Genomic DNA, 14,065 nt, shown 5'->3' on the forward strand with positions numbered 1-14,065 from the left:
TATAACAGCAGTTCTGACACCTGAATTATTTACTGGTATCATCATTTCCAGCAGCAATCATACTAGATACATCCTCTAGCTTCCCAAGACTATCACCTCTAGCCTTCCAACAACTCTAGGAAGAACTTCAGGTCCTATTTTGCATCCTTCTACTACACGCCCTCCGAACTAGAGACAGACTTCTACTTTTACTCAGCTAGAGTGAAAGCAAAACCCACACTAGAACCAAAGTCCCATGAAAATACTTGCCATCCCACCCTTTTACCACACAGCCCTATCAGCTATGCCCCATATTCCCTGCTTTTTCAACCAATACCCTCCCATACTTACAGCTCACTATCTCAGCAACTCTGTGCACCTTACCACAGCTATGTCTTGTATCTTGAACTAGAAAAGCAGGCAAGCTAAGCTCGGGTGGCTGTAGGTCCTCCCAGGCTTTACTGCTCCTCACAGAAGTTAACTGCTCAGTATCAACAAGAAAAGCCCATACAAGAGCACTTGGGAGAGGTCACACTCCTATGTAGCACCTCAATTAGTTCCGTGGGGTTTTTTTGATTGTTTGTTTGGGGGTTTTGTTTGTTTGGTTTTTTAAATAAAAAATCAAAAAGGCCTATGGAACACATTATCCAGCAGTGATACGCCAACCGCTTCACCCACTTTAAATGTGGTCTGAATTAAATATTTCATGTCAGAGTTAGGCATGTCTTTTCAGTTTATAAAAGACCAAATAAACCTATAAAATAGACCAAAGAACCTATAAAATAAAAGGTCCTTAATCTACTCACTTTTTACTTGAAGTGTCATAGAGAATAATTCTTTTATCCAAACCTACAGTTACAAGCAGCAGCTTATTGACTGGAGAAAAGCAAATTTCCGAAGCGGGTGCTTTATGAGTATTTTCAAAATTATGATACGGCTTCTGGTTATTTACATCCCACAGTGTTACATTTCCACTGTCAGAAACACTACCCAGCAAGGATTTCTTAAAGGATGAATATTTCAAGTGTCGAACAGGCTGCAAAACAGACATAAAAAATGAACTGTAATACCACTATTAAACACCATATTAAATTACTTTATGAACATGCAAACACATTAGGAATACATATCTTACGTTAAGTTGAAGTAGTTTACAAAGGCTGTCTGCTCTTAAAAATAATTTATAAACCTATTCATTTCACATTACAATTCCATTTTTGCTGTTGAGGCAGACTTTTGTTTTGTTTTGTTTTGGTAGGGGGTACCATACAAGCTGATCATCAAAATTAAGAACAAGGGGAAAAGAATAAAATAAAACTTCTGGAAACATTTATTGATTTTTCAGCAAATACCATGCCATCATACACCACAAAAAACCCCACACCTAAAATTAAACAAGTGAAAAGCTACATTATTTCACTGATTGGTCTCCTGCTAAGAATGTTAAACTTAACTCCCCTTTGTTGATTTTAAGTACCTGTATATAAGCCAATTTGATAAGACACATAGACTTCAGAGTTATGCAAGTATGTAGGTCCTGCAGAACAGACTTCACCCTGTGAGCCAGGACTACACTAGAGGATAATATGCCTGGTTTATCACATGCAGCCTTGCTATCACAGAACCATGTAATACAGGAACTTAAATTGCCTTTCATAAGCAGATAAGTATTTTGTTTCCACCATATTGCTTCAGAGAATCTTTCAGAATCTCACTGCTCTAACACGAAATTACAATACTCAATTTCCAGATTAATTTTATTTATGTCCCATTTGCACCAATTCACTCTTGTGACAATAATGCCCTTATACTTAGATTGTTTCCCTAACTCCCCAGTGCTGCTTTCCCCTGTTTTAATAAACAGCCACTTCACCTTCTTTCAGGCTTTATTTTGATATAAACAATAAGTGAGACTCAGTCTCCCAAGACTAATTTTTCATTACCATCACAGTCTCTTTACAACAGTTTTAGTCTTTCTTGAATATGGACATCCAAAATCTTTATGACCCTCAAAACATTTTGCTACTGTCTTTACAAAGGCAGCAATGCTTCCTCTGTTTTGCACTGTAAATACTCATCCTGATATATCCTACGCTGAAATTTATTTTCTGTGATCCAGTCTGTTTTGGTTGTTCATTGCCATTTTATGATCAAGAAGCCCAAGTCTTTCTTTCCCTTGAGAATTTTCAAATCCCAGTCCAACACAAAAAGCCTCAGTTGTGACCCAAGTCTGGTACCTCGATTTCTATACTGTCAAAGTTGCTATTTCAAGAATTTTTAGATACTGTCACAATCCTCTCTGTTACAGGCAATACCTTCAAATGTGTCTCACCATAGCTCTACTTCTTGTATCATAACCATTACTGAAAATACTAAACAAGATTAGCTATTGATAACCCACACAAATATTGTTCTTTCAACATGACCTACTGCCTTCTTTCCTAAAGCCAATTTCTCACCCCTCAATTCCTTTCTAAACCTCCATCCTCTAATATTTTCTCACAAGGCACTGAAACAAGTGCTTTACTCAAGTCCAGACAGATGAGAGCCATTACATTTTGTTTGTCTGAAAATGCTCTCAAAAAGCTGTTATATTATTCTAATATAATCCACATCGCAATGCGCTGTACTGGACTTTATCCATTTCTCTCTTTAATTTCATTTTAATGGAGATATTTCTTGGTTCATATGCCTCCAACATAATTGCTAGCACTTGTATTGCATGTCTCACTGGGGGCCTAATTGCTCCACAAGGAAGTGGCACCCTCAACTGTATATTCAAATAGGACCAAAAATGACTGTTTATAATATGGTCCTCTACTGGACATGATGGGGACATTTTTATCAGCATTTTTCAGTTTATTTACATTTAAAAAAGAAATATTGAGACACTCAGGAATAACAGCTTCAATTACGTACACAATCTACATGGGAAACATGCCTGTCTCTCGTAGTTCTGTCACTTTTTCACCCCCAATTACCTTCCTTACTGCCCTGACATCTGCTCACGTTCCTTTTTCTCCCTCCTCTGTCCTGCCCACCAAGATTACTCTTTCCTAGCTCTCCTCAAACCTCTCTTGGTACCCTACCAAGCCTCCCATTTTCTTTTCTCATTCTTCCTTCTAATCAAAGAGGCCCAAGCCAAGTTCTCATTTTTTTTCATATTCATATCTCCCCCATATTACCTCTGTTCCTCACTTCTCATTGAAGTCATGGTGTTTCCTCAGAGCAGCTTAACAGTCTAATTTCAAATTGACAATGAAGGAGGTGTGAGGAAGCTCCTATTCACTCCTCACGTTCACTGAATCAGGTTAGCAACAAACTTCACTTGCAGCAATGCAATTGCTAGATCAGACTCAAAGAACAGAGGCACTAAAATTTTTGCACACCTTTATGAGACAGTCAAATGCATCAAATTGGCATCCTTGACAGTACGCTACATGTCCAAGTTTCAAACTCCTTCCCAGACAGCTGGAGGCATGAAAGAACCTCATTTCCGAAAGGCTGCTTGACAAGACAAAACCAAAACATTTCTCCTCCCAGAAATGAGTCACTTAATTTGAAGTTTTCTTTAAAAAATACTTTGAGAAACATCCGGGTGAAAAAATACAGCTTTAAGCTTAGCACTAGCTAAATTTTCCTCATTTCCCATTCTATCCATAAGCAAAGAGTAAATCAGAAACTGTATTTTAGGATAAAAATAGGCTTCATGAAGTAGCCTTCTGTCTTCATCTTTAAAATATTGACTCAACTCTACATGAATTTTATAACAAAACAAACAAAAAACCAACATGCTATCCAGTGTTCACTGGAGTGAAGTTAAAATACACACACAGCCACTACGAAAGCTGACTATACACAGGAAAACATCTTTTCTGTGACTCAGTGCTGCAGGAGAATGGGCCTCATTGTACAGGAAAAGATGAACTTCTATACTTGATCAGATATTTGAGCCCAAAGTCATGGAGTAAATGAACACAATAAAGTTATGGAGGGGCCGTCCACAGATTAAGGGAAAATAGTGACATGAATGGTATGGAATAAGGGGTGGAGAACGTCCTGGGTTAAGCTGAGACAGAGTTAACTTTCTTCATAATAGCTAGCAAGAGGCTGTGTTTTGGATTTGTGCTCAGAAGAAAGCTGATAAGAAGTGATGTTTACATGGCTGCCAAGGTCTTTCAGTTCCTCTGGCTGTCTGCAGACCGGAGAAGCTGGGAGGGAGCACAGCCCCAGTTACTAGCCCAGGATTTGATCTTAGGTTCAGGATTGAGACCCAGAGTGGCCAATAATCTATTCCATAACATACACATCATGCCCAGTATGACGAGGTGAGGACCCTCCGGAAGATCGGCCCTTTAGGTTCTGGCTCTCTTTTGCTCTGGGCCATTTCGCTCCAGGTGGTCCTTCTCCCAAGGCCTCCCCCCCCCACCACCCCAGTCAGCTCTCGGTCTGGGACACTCGGACTGTTATCTGTGTTCTGTGAGTGCGGTTTTGGGACTCTCCCTGCTCCGGGATCATTAGCTGGGAACAGGCTGAGCCTTGGCTATCGGGTCGGGGGACAGTATCACTGTGTATCATTCATTCGTATATACTATTATTTTTCAATATTATTGTAGTTTAGTTATTAAATTGTTCCTATCTCAACCCACAAGTCCTTTTTTCCCTTCACACCTCTAATTCTCTCCCGTGTCTTCAGGGGTGGGGGGGGGTAGGGGGAGGTGAGGATTGAGTGAGCAGGTGTGTATGGGTTGGCCCCCAGCCAAGGGCAAACCCATCACAGCTATATATTCTTACACCACGTGCATGAAAGTGTTTGACACTGAAGTTCTAAAAAGGTAAAAGGGACACCTCCCCACTCACTACAGGAGACAGATCCAGCATAATCTAATGCTAGCCATAAGTCTCTTCCAAATAGTTAAAACCAAAACTTACCTCATTTATAATATTCCTTTTGTTGTAACACTCAAGTTACCTTTCCAGCCTTTTCCCTCTGATTCTATTTATTGCCAAGGATGATGCTAAAATCTAAAATCACCATGACCAACTGTGTGTTCACAGAGAAAACGTTACCTTTTATGTAATGGAATTTAACATTATTGTTTAACTGTGTATCCTTTTATGTTAAATGTTATTTAAGAAGAGTCTTTCTATTTTATTTAGTTCCTTTCCTTTCTCTTTACCAGACTTCTTCCCTACTTCTAACCTCTCTGTACCTCTGCCAGTCTTAATTCTCTAAACTTTGAGCTGTCACACGTACTATTCTAGATCAGATTCTATCATCTATTTTTAATTTCAATGTTTCTTTACCTTAGTTCTTATACTTTTTAATGTTTTCGTCTATCTTAGTGACAAGAAACTAACACGTAGTCAGAGTCTTCACCAAATAGTCTTTTTAAAAAAATGTTGATTTTTGTTTGGCATGATGAAGTCACACAGAAGTTTAGTACACTCCTAGTCAAGTTTTTCCTGAAGAAGCTGAACTTCATTTGTATTCTCCTGTCCCTTTTCTTAAGTTATGGTTTAGAAACAAGAGTTCTGTAACTCATATTTTGAACACTAGGGCCTCCAACTCAGTGTAGCTGAAAACAGCCCCTGTACAGTTCCTTGGCCTTTGTACTGCCAGCAGTAAGAATCCCAAGTTGAAAAAAGGGCACACAACTCATATGGCTTGACGGCAAGGTTTAATAGTTAAAAGGAAAAAAAAATAGCTAAGGATGTGGGAGACAAGTTAAACATTGTTACTTTTCTGAAAAGAAGCCTGAGAATGTTTACAGATTACACTTTTATCCACAGAATCAAATGGCAAAGATGTGGGACATGTTTCATTAGGAAAAATCTGACTAGGCAAGCTTAAACATCTTATTGAATTGGAGTTAAGGGGATATTTAAGATACTTGCATTATTTTAAGTCAGCATATCTGTTCACTAGGTGAAACTCAAATATGTTTAAGTAAATGTCTGAAGGGAAGTGGGCAGAGGTCATCTGTTTTCTAATTATTTTAGTCACTAATACTAAAAACATTTCAAGATTATTAGGAATGACACAATTATTTGCAAAGAGCCATGTTTTGGAACTAACTTATCAAGACTGAAACAAAAGAAACAAGTTTCATTACACCTTAGTAAGTACAACTCCTGGTATCTCTAGCAATTCTGCACACACAGAACTACCAAAACACATGTAGCACAAGGTGCTGAACCCACAGATTGAAAATAAAGTCCTCTTTGGAACATTTTACCAGCCAATGTAGCACAAAAAGCCATATACATCATTTTGCCTTAGCTGTGATTGGAACAGATTTTCCATAGAAAATAAAAGCACATTTTATCTTTAAGCTTCACAGTAAGGCAGACAAATAAGGAACAATGTACTTCAGAAAATGGTTGGTCTGTTGCTAAGAAGGACTAGTTATACTTAGGGTTTTTCACTGCTGGAAAACAAGTGAAAAGCCCAAAACTAAACCAAAAGTAGTCTAGCATCATTGATTACCTTATTTAAGATAGTACAGTTTCTTAATCTCCTTTATACCTCCATGAGCCTTACAAGTGGGGAGGCAGATGTAAACACAGTTGATAGTCTTCAGCTTTAAAGTGATTTCACTATGTGGAGTGACCAGAACTCATGACACTTCTTTACAAATCAGCCAGCTGTTCAAACAACTAAACTAAATCCTGTTGCTAGGAGAACAGCACCAGGCAGTGAAGACTTGAACAAACACAAGGTTTCAAAACAATCCTTAAATCATCCTCCCAACAGCAAGCAGATAAGAACCTGGTAGTCTAAATGAATACCAATGGTAAAGACAAATTATGGGATCTGCAAACAACTCTGTGCAAGAACTCAACTCTAATAAAGCACATAGGTGTTTCTAAATCAAAATCAGTTAACAGAATACAGGCCAATATTCATATGAAAAGCAAACTGTTTAAAGTCACAGAAAGTCTGCAACCTTGGACTATTCCACGACTTGTAGGGTCTATATAACATCAGAAATTAACTGGCAAGGAAACTACATTCCATCATACTGAATCAAACAGAGACAAGCTAAATTTTATAAGGTTAGTTTGACCTCCCATTCCCCAATTGTAAAGAAAGTTACTGGGGAGTGGTGACCCTTACTAAGCCAGACAGCTAGTGCCAGGAACAAGCAGGACAATACACTGTGTATCTATTCAAGTCTACTCTTAGAAAATTTAGCCCATAAACTATAAATCAAGTAAAGACCTTTTAAATTTAACAGAATTACACAAATCTTCAGATATTTGCTTCACTGCACAATTAATCCTGCAGTTCTCTACAAGTACCAATGAAAACCCAAAACCAAAATTAAACCTAATTTTGCACATAAGAGCAAAGATTATTTTTAGGAGATAAGCTAATAAACTGGGACATCCAAGTAGCTAAACCATTACACAATTACAGCTCGATTCAATTTTAAATTAAGGCTGCAATCAAATAACTGCCCCCTTTTAGAAAATGTTACAGACCCTTTAGAAAGTGAATAGTAGCTCTGTGCTTGCAATTGCTTTGATTTAACACTTCGAATATCTTTATTTGTCCTAAGGGTCACTCAGCTTTGCAGTGAGCCTCTTGATTTCATCTGCCAAAATAGCTATTCACGGCATCACTTCTTCCTAACCACTTTTTGGTGGAAAGAATTGAATATATCAAACAGGTTGATGCAAAATCATCCTCATAAGAATTTGTTCATTTTCCAATTAACTATCAACATAGTCCCTGCTCTGGATATTCACCTCAGCTGTGTAATCCAGCCATAGATATCCCTCTAGCTCCTGCCTCACATCCACATTTTTCATAAGATCATAACAATCAAATCAGAAAAATGAACTCACTATATAGATGGATTTTTAAGATCAAACCAAGTATGAAGTACAATTTTGCTTCAATATACGTATGAGACTATGGTGATGGATCAAAGACAATGCAGCACCTCAGAGCAGAGATAGTTTGAATTTAATGGAGATTTTTCAACAGAAAGTATACCACAATTCCCGTGATGGTATAAAGTTGTAAAAGATTCTTCATCAAGTTATATTGTTCATGCTAGACAGGAGCAACACTTAACTTCACACTCTATCTGCAATCTAGGACTGAAAAAGCTGTTGCAGTAACAAAAAATTATTCAGTCACAACTTCAGTATTCCCTGCACCATTAAAGGTCAGGTTCAGGACCACAGCAATAGTTCTGCATCCCCTAGGCAGCTCCTACCTCTGTAAAAATGTCTCAGTAAAAAAAATAAAATAATTCTTAGAACACAAACACTTGGCTGTGCCTACGACGACATTCACACTAAGAACGCACACTGGAACTTCTGATGGGACACACCACAGCTCATTTACTACAGGCAGATACCCTTATATCAAGGGGATTCCCCTAATGATACCTGCTAATTCGCCAATATCTTTTGAGTCTGCAAAAAGGAATTTCAGTAGAAAACCCTACCAAGGCCCTTAAGTAGTACACATGCTTTGTGTTTGCCTTTTGCACAGTTTTCCTTCAAACTAGTTACCTGAAATCTTTGCTAAACACCTAGGTAGGCAATATAACAATCTCATCACTTTTCTCTTTGAGCAGCTGTGCAATTTTAATCTCCAGTTTAAATATATTTATTATTTCCAAATGCAGGCTTATATTCACCCCTACTGTACAGGTGGCTCTGTTCAGTTGTAAATCTGATTACTTTGGACAAGTCAGAACTCAGGCTAGGTGGTCTTTGTTCCTTGCAACAATATACGTTGCACCGTGCATTGAAAACTTGCTTTGGTTTGTAAAGCCAACTGGGTTTTTTTCAGTTCTAAGATGTGTAGAAGTTTGTTCCTGAGGAACCAGTCTACAAAGTAAAATTTGCTGTAACCTGTATATAAATAAAGCTACTTGAGAAACTTTTATTTCAATGTTACCTATTATTGAAGACTAGAATACACACAATGGTCTGGTTTTTTCCTTTCCATAAATGCACTCTTAAAAATTAAAAGGAAACAGATTAACAAAACTTGAAAGCCCTTGATATGTACTTTCAGGTCAGAAGCTCTAATTGTCTGTGTTTAGAAACTGAAAGGAGCTTAATACAGATAACCTACCTGACGGCTGCCATAACCAAAGGGAGTACTTGATAAATTGGTGGTAACACTGTGTAGGATAATTTCACCACTCAAAGATCCAGAAGCAATGTAGCAATCATTCCAATTATATGTAACAGATGTGACTTCATCTTTATGATCCTGTGGGGGAGGGAGGTTAGAGACAGAGGCTTAAAGACATTCAGGATAACCATATTCCCTCCTAATCTGTGCTTGTGTAGAAAAACTTCAGCTTCATTTTTTTTTCTGACTGTCTGTAACATTTAAAAAGATTATTTAAGAGTTATTGTGGAATATTCCAGCAAACAGCAGCAGAACATACTGAAGATCAGCCATTATATTTTAACCACTGTCTGATTATTTTCAGAAGATTGTTTTAATAAATTAGTAAAGATTATGCTGTAATTATACACAATAAGACAACCATAGAGAGAGAAGACATCAAGTTAAGAATGCTTGTTAAATACAATTTGCTATTTACAACACATAAAGAACACAAACTTCAACAAGACACAGGATGTGTGCTAGCTCCTCTCTTTCAACTTGATCCTACAGACACATGACTTAGAGAAAGTGTATTTTTTTTTACAGCTGGCAGCAAAACCTGGAAGTCATGAAAGCTACAGTTCTTCCTCAGCCAAACTTACCTTAAGGCTCCGGTAAAGCTTTCTGGATTTCAGATCCCAGATATTAACAGTGTTATCAAGGCCTCCACTCACAATACAGGAAGAACTAGAATTCAAGCTCACACATGTTTGTTTTGCCTGATGGAAAAGCAAAAATAAAGTGCGTTAAAGAGAACTAAGGGATTTATTCTAATCTACTTAAAAAACGCATTGATATGTTTTAATTTTCATTAACACAAATAGTCCCACTGACTGATGGAACTATTGGTACACTACAGTAACTTCCCATCAAAAGGCATTTAAAATCCAGATTGGACATACATTTAACATACCTTAAGATCTAAATACATTAATTAATAAACTCTCAAATGCTCACATTCTCCCATTCCCATTTCAATTTTTTTTTAGCACCTTTTCCTTCAATATGCATTTTCCCCTCTAAATTATGGCTCCCTAAAGTGCAATCATGGACTTCTATTCAGGTACTAAGTTTTAAAAAGAAAACGCTAAGTTTAGGAAAAATCTCCTTAAAAGAAAAAGAAAGAAAAGAAAATCAAAAGTTGTTAAAGTCATGTACTTCACATTCCCTAAACATTACAAAGAATATTATAGCAGCAAACCTCATAATTCGGTAAAGTGATTCTTTTTCAAATAATCACTGAAGCACCAGCTTCTGAAAAAAATGTCAATCCTAATGATAGAGCTTCATCGAGGACAAATTATTATTCAGTTCTATCCTGTTGAAAATTCACTTTTAAGTTCCTGAGATTTGAACGAAGAAAAAACAAGTCCATCTAATTATTGACATGGTAAAACTAGAAATTATTGCATTAGTTTCAGTGAAATCTCCAGGACAAACACTCCACCTTTTGAAAGAGTTTGCTTCATCAACCTAAAAGCCTGGTTTGAACACCTTCTCAGAAAATCTCCTGTCCAAATCAGCATTACAATAGCTATCCAAGGAGAACAATTAGGATGGTTTAGAACACTAGCAAGTCATTCAAGTAACCATGTCAAGAGACTCTTCCAAAACTAAGTCCAGCTTTCTGAAGCTGGTGTCAGGTTCCAATTAAATAACAAAGAAAAACCCCCAGCCATAACAGGAGTTCTTCTATTTCAACTGTTTCCAGAAGCTAGCACACATACACTCCAAGAACAGCCTTTATAGAGACTTATGTTTTTCAATGTACAATTCACAGGCACGCATAATACTGACAATTCAAGTTGGAAAATGAAGTTCAAACTTGAGCTCTGTCGCCAACACATCAGATCAAGTTTGAACCACTGCCTGCCTCGGGCTATCACACTGAGGCTCAACAAATTCCCCTAGCAGAGAGCTATCAGCTACTATAACTGCATTTGTACTCAGCAGTAGAACTATTTTAGAAGCATTATTCCCCCCACTCTTTGTATGTATTTAACTATAGTTAAATGAGGAAATGTTTTTACATCCATGTCATAACTCTAACAATACTAAAATTAAATTGATCCCAATATGCAGAACAGATGTGATACAAATAGTACACAAGGTGGAGTGGGGCAAAGGGGGCGGGGGGGGACAGACACAGGGAACAACATTACTCATACTTACTCCTTCAGCTATTTCAAAGAGTGGAACAGGTTTGCTTTTACAGCTTGAAACAACTATTTTATCACCAGCAGCAGAAGCAGTGGCCAGGTATCTATCTTAGTCACAAGTTATGGACCATAACTGTATTATAATGGTGATTAATAAACTCAACAGAAGTGTCCCTTACTGAACAGAAGACAGGTTGGCTAAACAGTCCAAAGTACTGCACCTTGAAGGGACCTAGAAATAGAAACATAAGGCTATTTCCCAAGCTTTCATTAAGAAGCTCTTGCATTAACTACAGCCCTTACTTCCCAAGACAAAGCAGAGCAATTTCTTTCAGAGAGGAGAGAAGAAATATCCATCAGATATTATTTACAAGCTCTTTACCACTAAGGCAGCTTATCCGGTCTACAGTTTTGTTTCCCTATCACCCCCAAGGAAAAGCCCCATTTATCACTAGAGTTCAATGGAATGTTGCTGTTAGCAGACGGGATTTAAAGAAAAGTCCCGTTTGTGACAAATGTTAAACCACTTCACCACACAGTTTCTAGGGCACAAAGAATGTTTTTTAATTTGTCTCTCCCTATACTGAGGGAAGAAAAACAAAAACCCAAAAAGAACCTTTTATGACACCAAGTACCTCAAAGTATTAAGAAAAGCCTTCAGTATAGAACTACAGAGCAGGGAAACCACCTCTATACCCCCACCAAATGAGTCCAGTAATCATTTAGATCCATGTCCTGAATGACTTTAGGCCAATGCCTGTTGTGATTTCATATTTGCTTATTTAATACAGGTTAATTGGCTGGATTTAACAGCAAAGAACTGCTAAGCAGATTAGTGCTTGCTATTTCTTTCATTATTTCAAGGCACTGTTTTAGCTTACAGCATTATGCAGAACCAAAACCAAAGCTCTACCCCTAACAAATTAACAAACACTCAAAAGCATATAGAGCAAGATACTTCACTGTTTCACTTTTGGGGGATGAAGAACAGACTAGGCAGAAGAAAGCATGACAAGACAGACTGTCCATAGCTAAAGTTTACCAATCACATATATGTGTGGATATATATATATTTATCTCTAAGCTTCAATTTCTCTGCAAGCTCCATAGCTAAAACATTCATTTGTGCTCTGATGAACTTTTTTCTTGTACATCCACTTATTTGCAGACTTGGAGGACAGACATTCAGAATTTGCAGGACTTCATTGTTATATGCCAGCATCCTGTCTCTCTTTTACATCAAGATCAGACATCGCCGCCTTTTCACGTGACAGCCATACAAGCTGTTCATTCACCTGACAGCACCCTGTTCTCATGAAATTTCTCATACATTCACCTAACACCTGCCACCTCATATTATTATCCCTTAACAGGCTTCCAAGACAGAGGTGGAATGTCGAAATGGGCCAGATCCTTTTTCATGCATAAATCGCCACCATCTTGTGGATGTTTTCCTACACATCCAACACATTTGTGCTTCCTCTGTAAATACTGCGAACAGTATAAAGAAAACCCGTGTCTACAGAGTAAGAGGTAAGTGTAGACTATCAAACACTATCAGAATCAATGAGAAGCTGTTCAAGGAAAAAAAGAAAACTGAACAAAATCTTTCATTGCAATTTTCCTCTCTACACTATGTACAGAATTTTACTGCACTAGCAATTGCTTTATTTAACCTTATCAGTAAATTAAGCACTGCCTTGAAAGTGAATATTGTAATCAACTGTTGAAGAAACAAATGAGAAAGCTTCGCGGCTGGCAGGCAATCCAAGCATATCATAATCATTAAAAAAGTGTTAGCCTCCTAAAGGAAGGGAAACTTCTTCAGAAGCATTTACCAGCATGAGTTTATTTTGTAAATCACTTGAACACAGAGAACCACAACATTTTCTTCATAATATATACAAATCTTTTAGGAAAGACTTCAAAACTGCATCAGGCCTGAGATTTACAAACACTTCAATAAAAATAATTTCACTTAAATTTTGTAGAACACCCACAAAACTATGGCTGAAACAGTAAAGGATACTATTGCTGGCCCAACACAGTGAGCTGACAGGGTGTGGGGGTGTATGTGGGTTGAACTGCTCCACCACAGTCAGAGATGAAGAATCCCATATCTTAACGTCATCCCCTGATGAAGCAAAATGTATGCTTTCTTGCATGGTTGCACCTATTTTTGCAAAAATAAATTAAAAAAATGATAATACATACATATAAAAAGTGAAAATATACAACAGGTCCTTTCACAAGTCAAGAATTTTATCTATGCCATTTAATACTGTTTTCTCAGCAACTGGAACATTTATATAGTACCATTCACACTCCACACTTTTGTTACTTAAATTCTTGCAGGAAATATACGCTTTCCTTTCCACAAAGGAAAAGCCATCCCCTCTACGGTATCAAGAGCCTACAATGATGCTTGTATCTCCACAGCTCACAGCTGCCTAACATGAAGCCGTGAGTATTCCAAGGCCTCATTTCCCGCCAGTAGATGGAGATAGACAAGCTCGAATCAAACCGACTGCTGCAGGGAAAGGCTGAAAGTTTGGACCTGGAGGACTCACTCCAGCCTTCATCTCAGCACGTCCCAGAAGCCTTTAAACTAAACTTTTAACTCTACAATATGGGTGATGAGGAATCACTTTTCAACGGAGCTTACACAACATTAAAAAAAAAAAAAAGATAAAAAAACCACAAGAACAACGTACTGCCACTTGTTTTGACAGACACCGTTTCAAGAGTTAAAAGCCAGACTAATCCATTCCAGGTTTGC

General features: G+C 37.7%; 1 protein-coding gene across 1 annotated transcript in view; it reads right to left on the reverse strand.

The window, feature by feature from the left end:
• Positions 1-13,453, reverse strand: part of NEDD1 (neural precursor cell expressed, developmentally down-regulated 1) — a 22,546-nt gene extending 9,093 nt beyond the window's left edge. The window contains exons 1-5 of the mRNA XM_010075457.1: positions 13,316-13,453; positions 11,300-11,394; positions 9,730-9,846; positions 9,083-9,223; positions 786-1,015 (exon numbers count right to left, since the gene is read on the reverse strand). Coding sequence (XP_010073759.1) covers positions 786-1,015; positions 9,083-9,223; positions 9,730-9,846; positions 11,300-11,394; positions 13,316-13,451 — 719 coding nt within the window. The 5' untranslated portion in view covers positions 13,452-13,453. The remainder of the gene's footprint in view (positions 1-785; positions 1,016-9,082; positions 9,224-9,729; positions 9,847-11,299; positions 11,395-13,315) is intronic.
• Between the last annotated feature and the right edge of the window lie 612 nt (positions 13,454-14,065).

The sequence above is a fragment of the Pterocles gutturalis genome, unplaced genomic scaffold (genome assembly GCF_000699245.1).
Source record: "Pterocles gutturalis isolate BGI_N339 unplaced genomic scaffold, ASM69924v1 scaffold27742, whole genome shotgun sequence".
Classification (NCBI taxonomy): Eukaryota; Metazoa; Chordata; class Aves; order Pterocliformes; family Pteroclidae; genus Pterocles; species Pterocles gutturalis.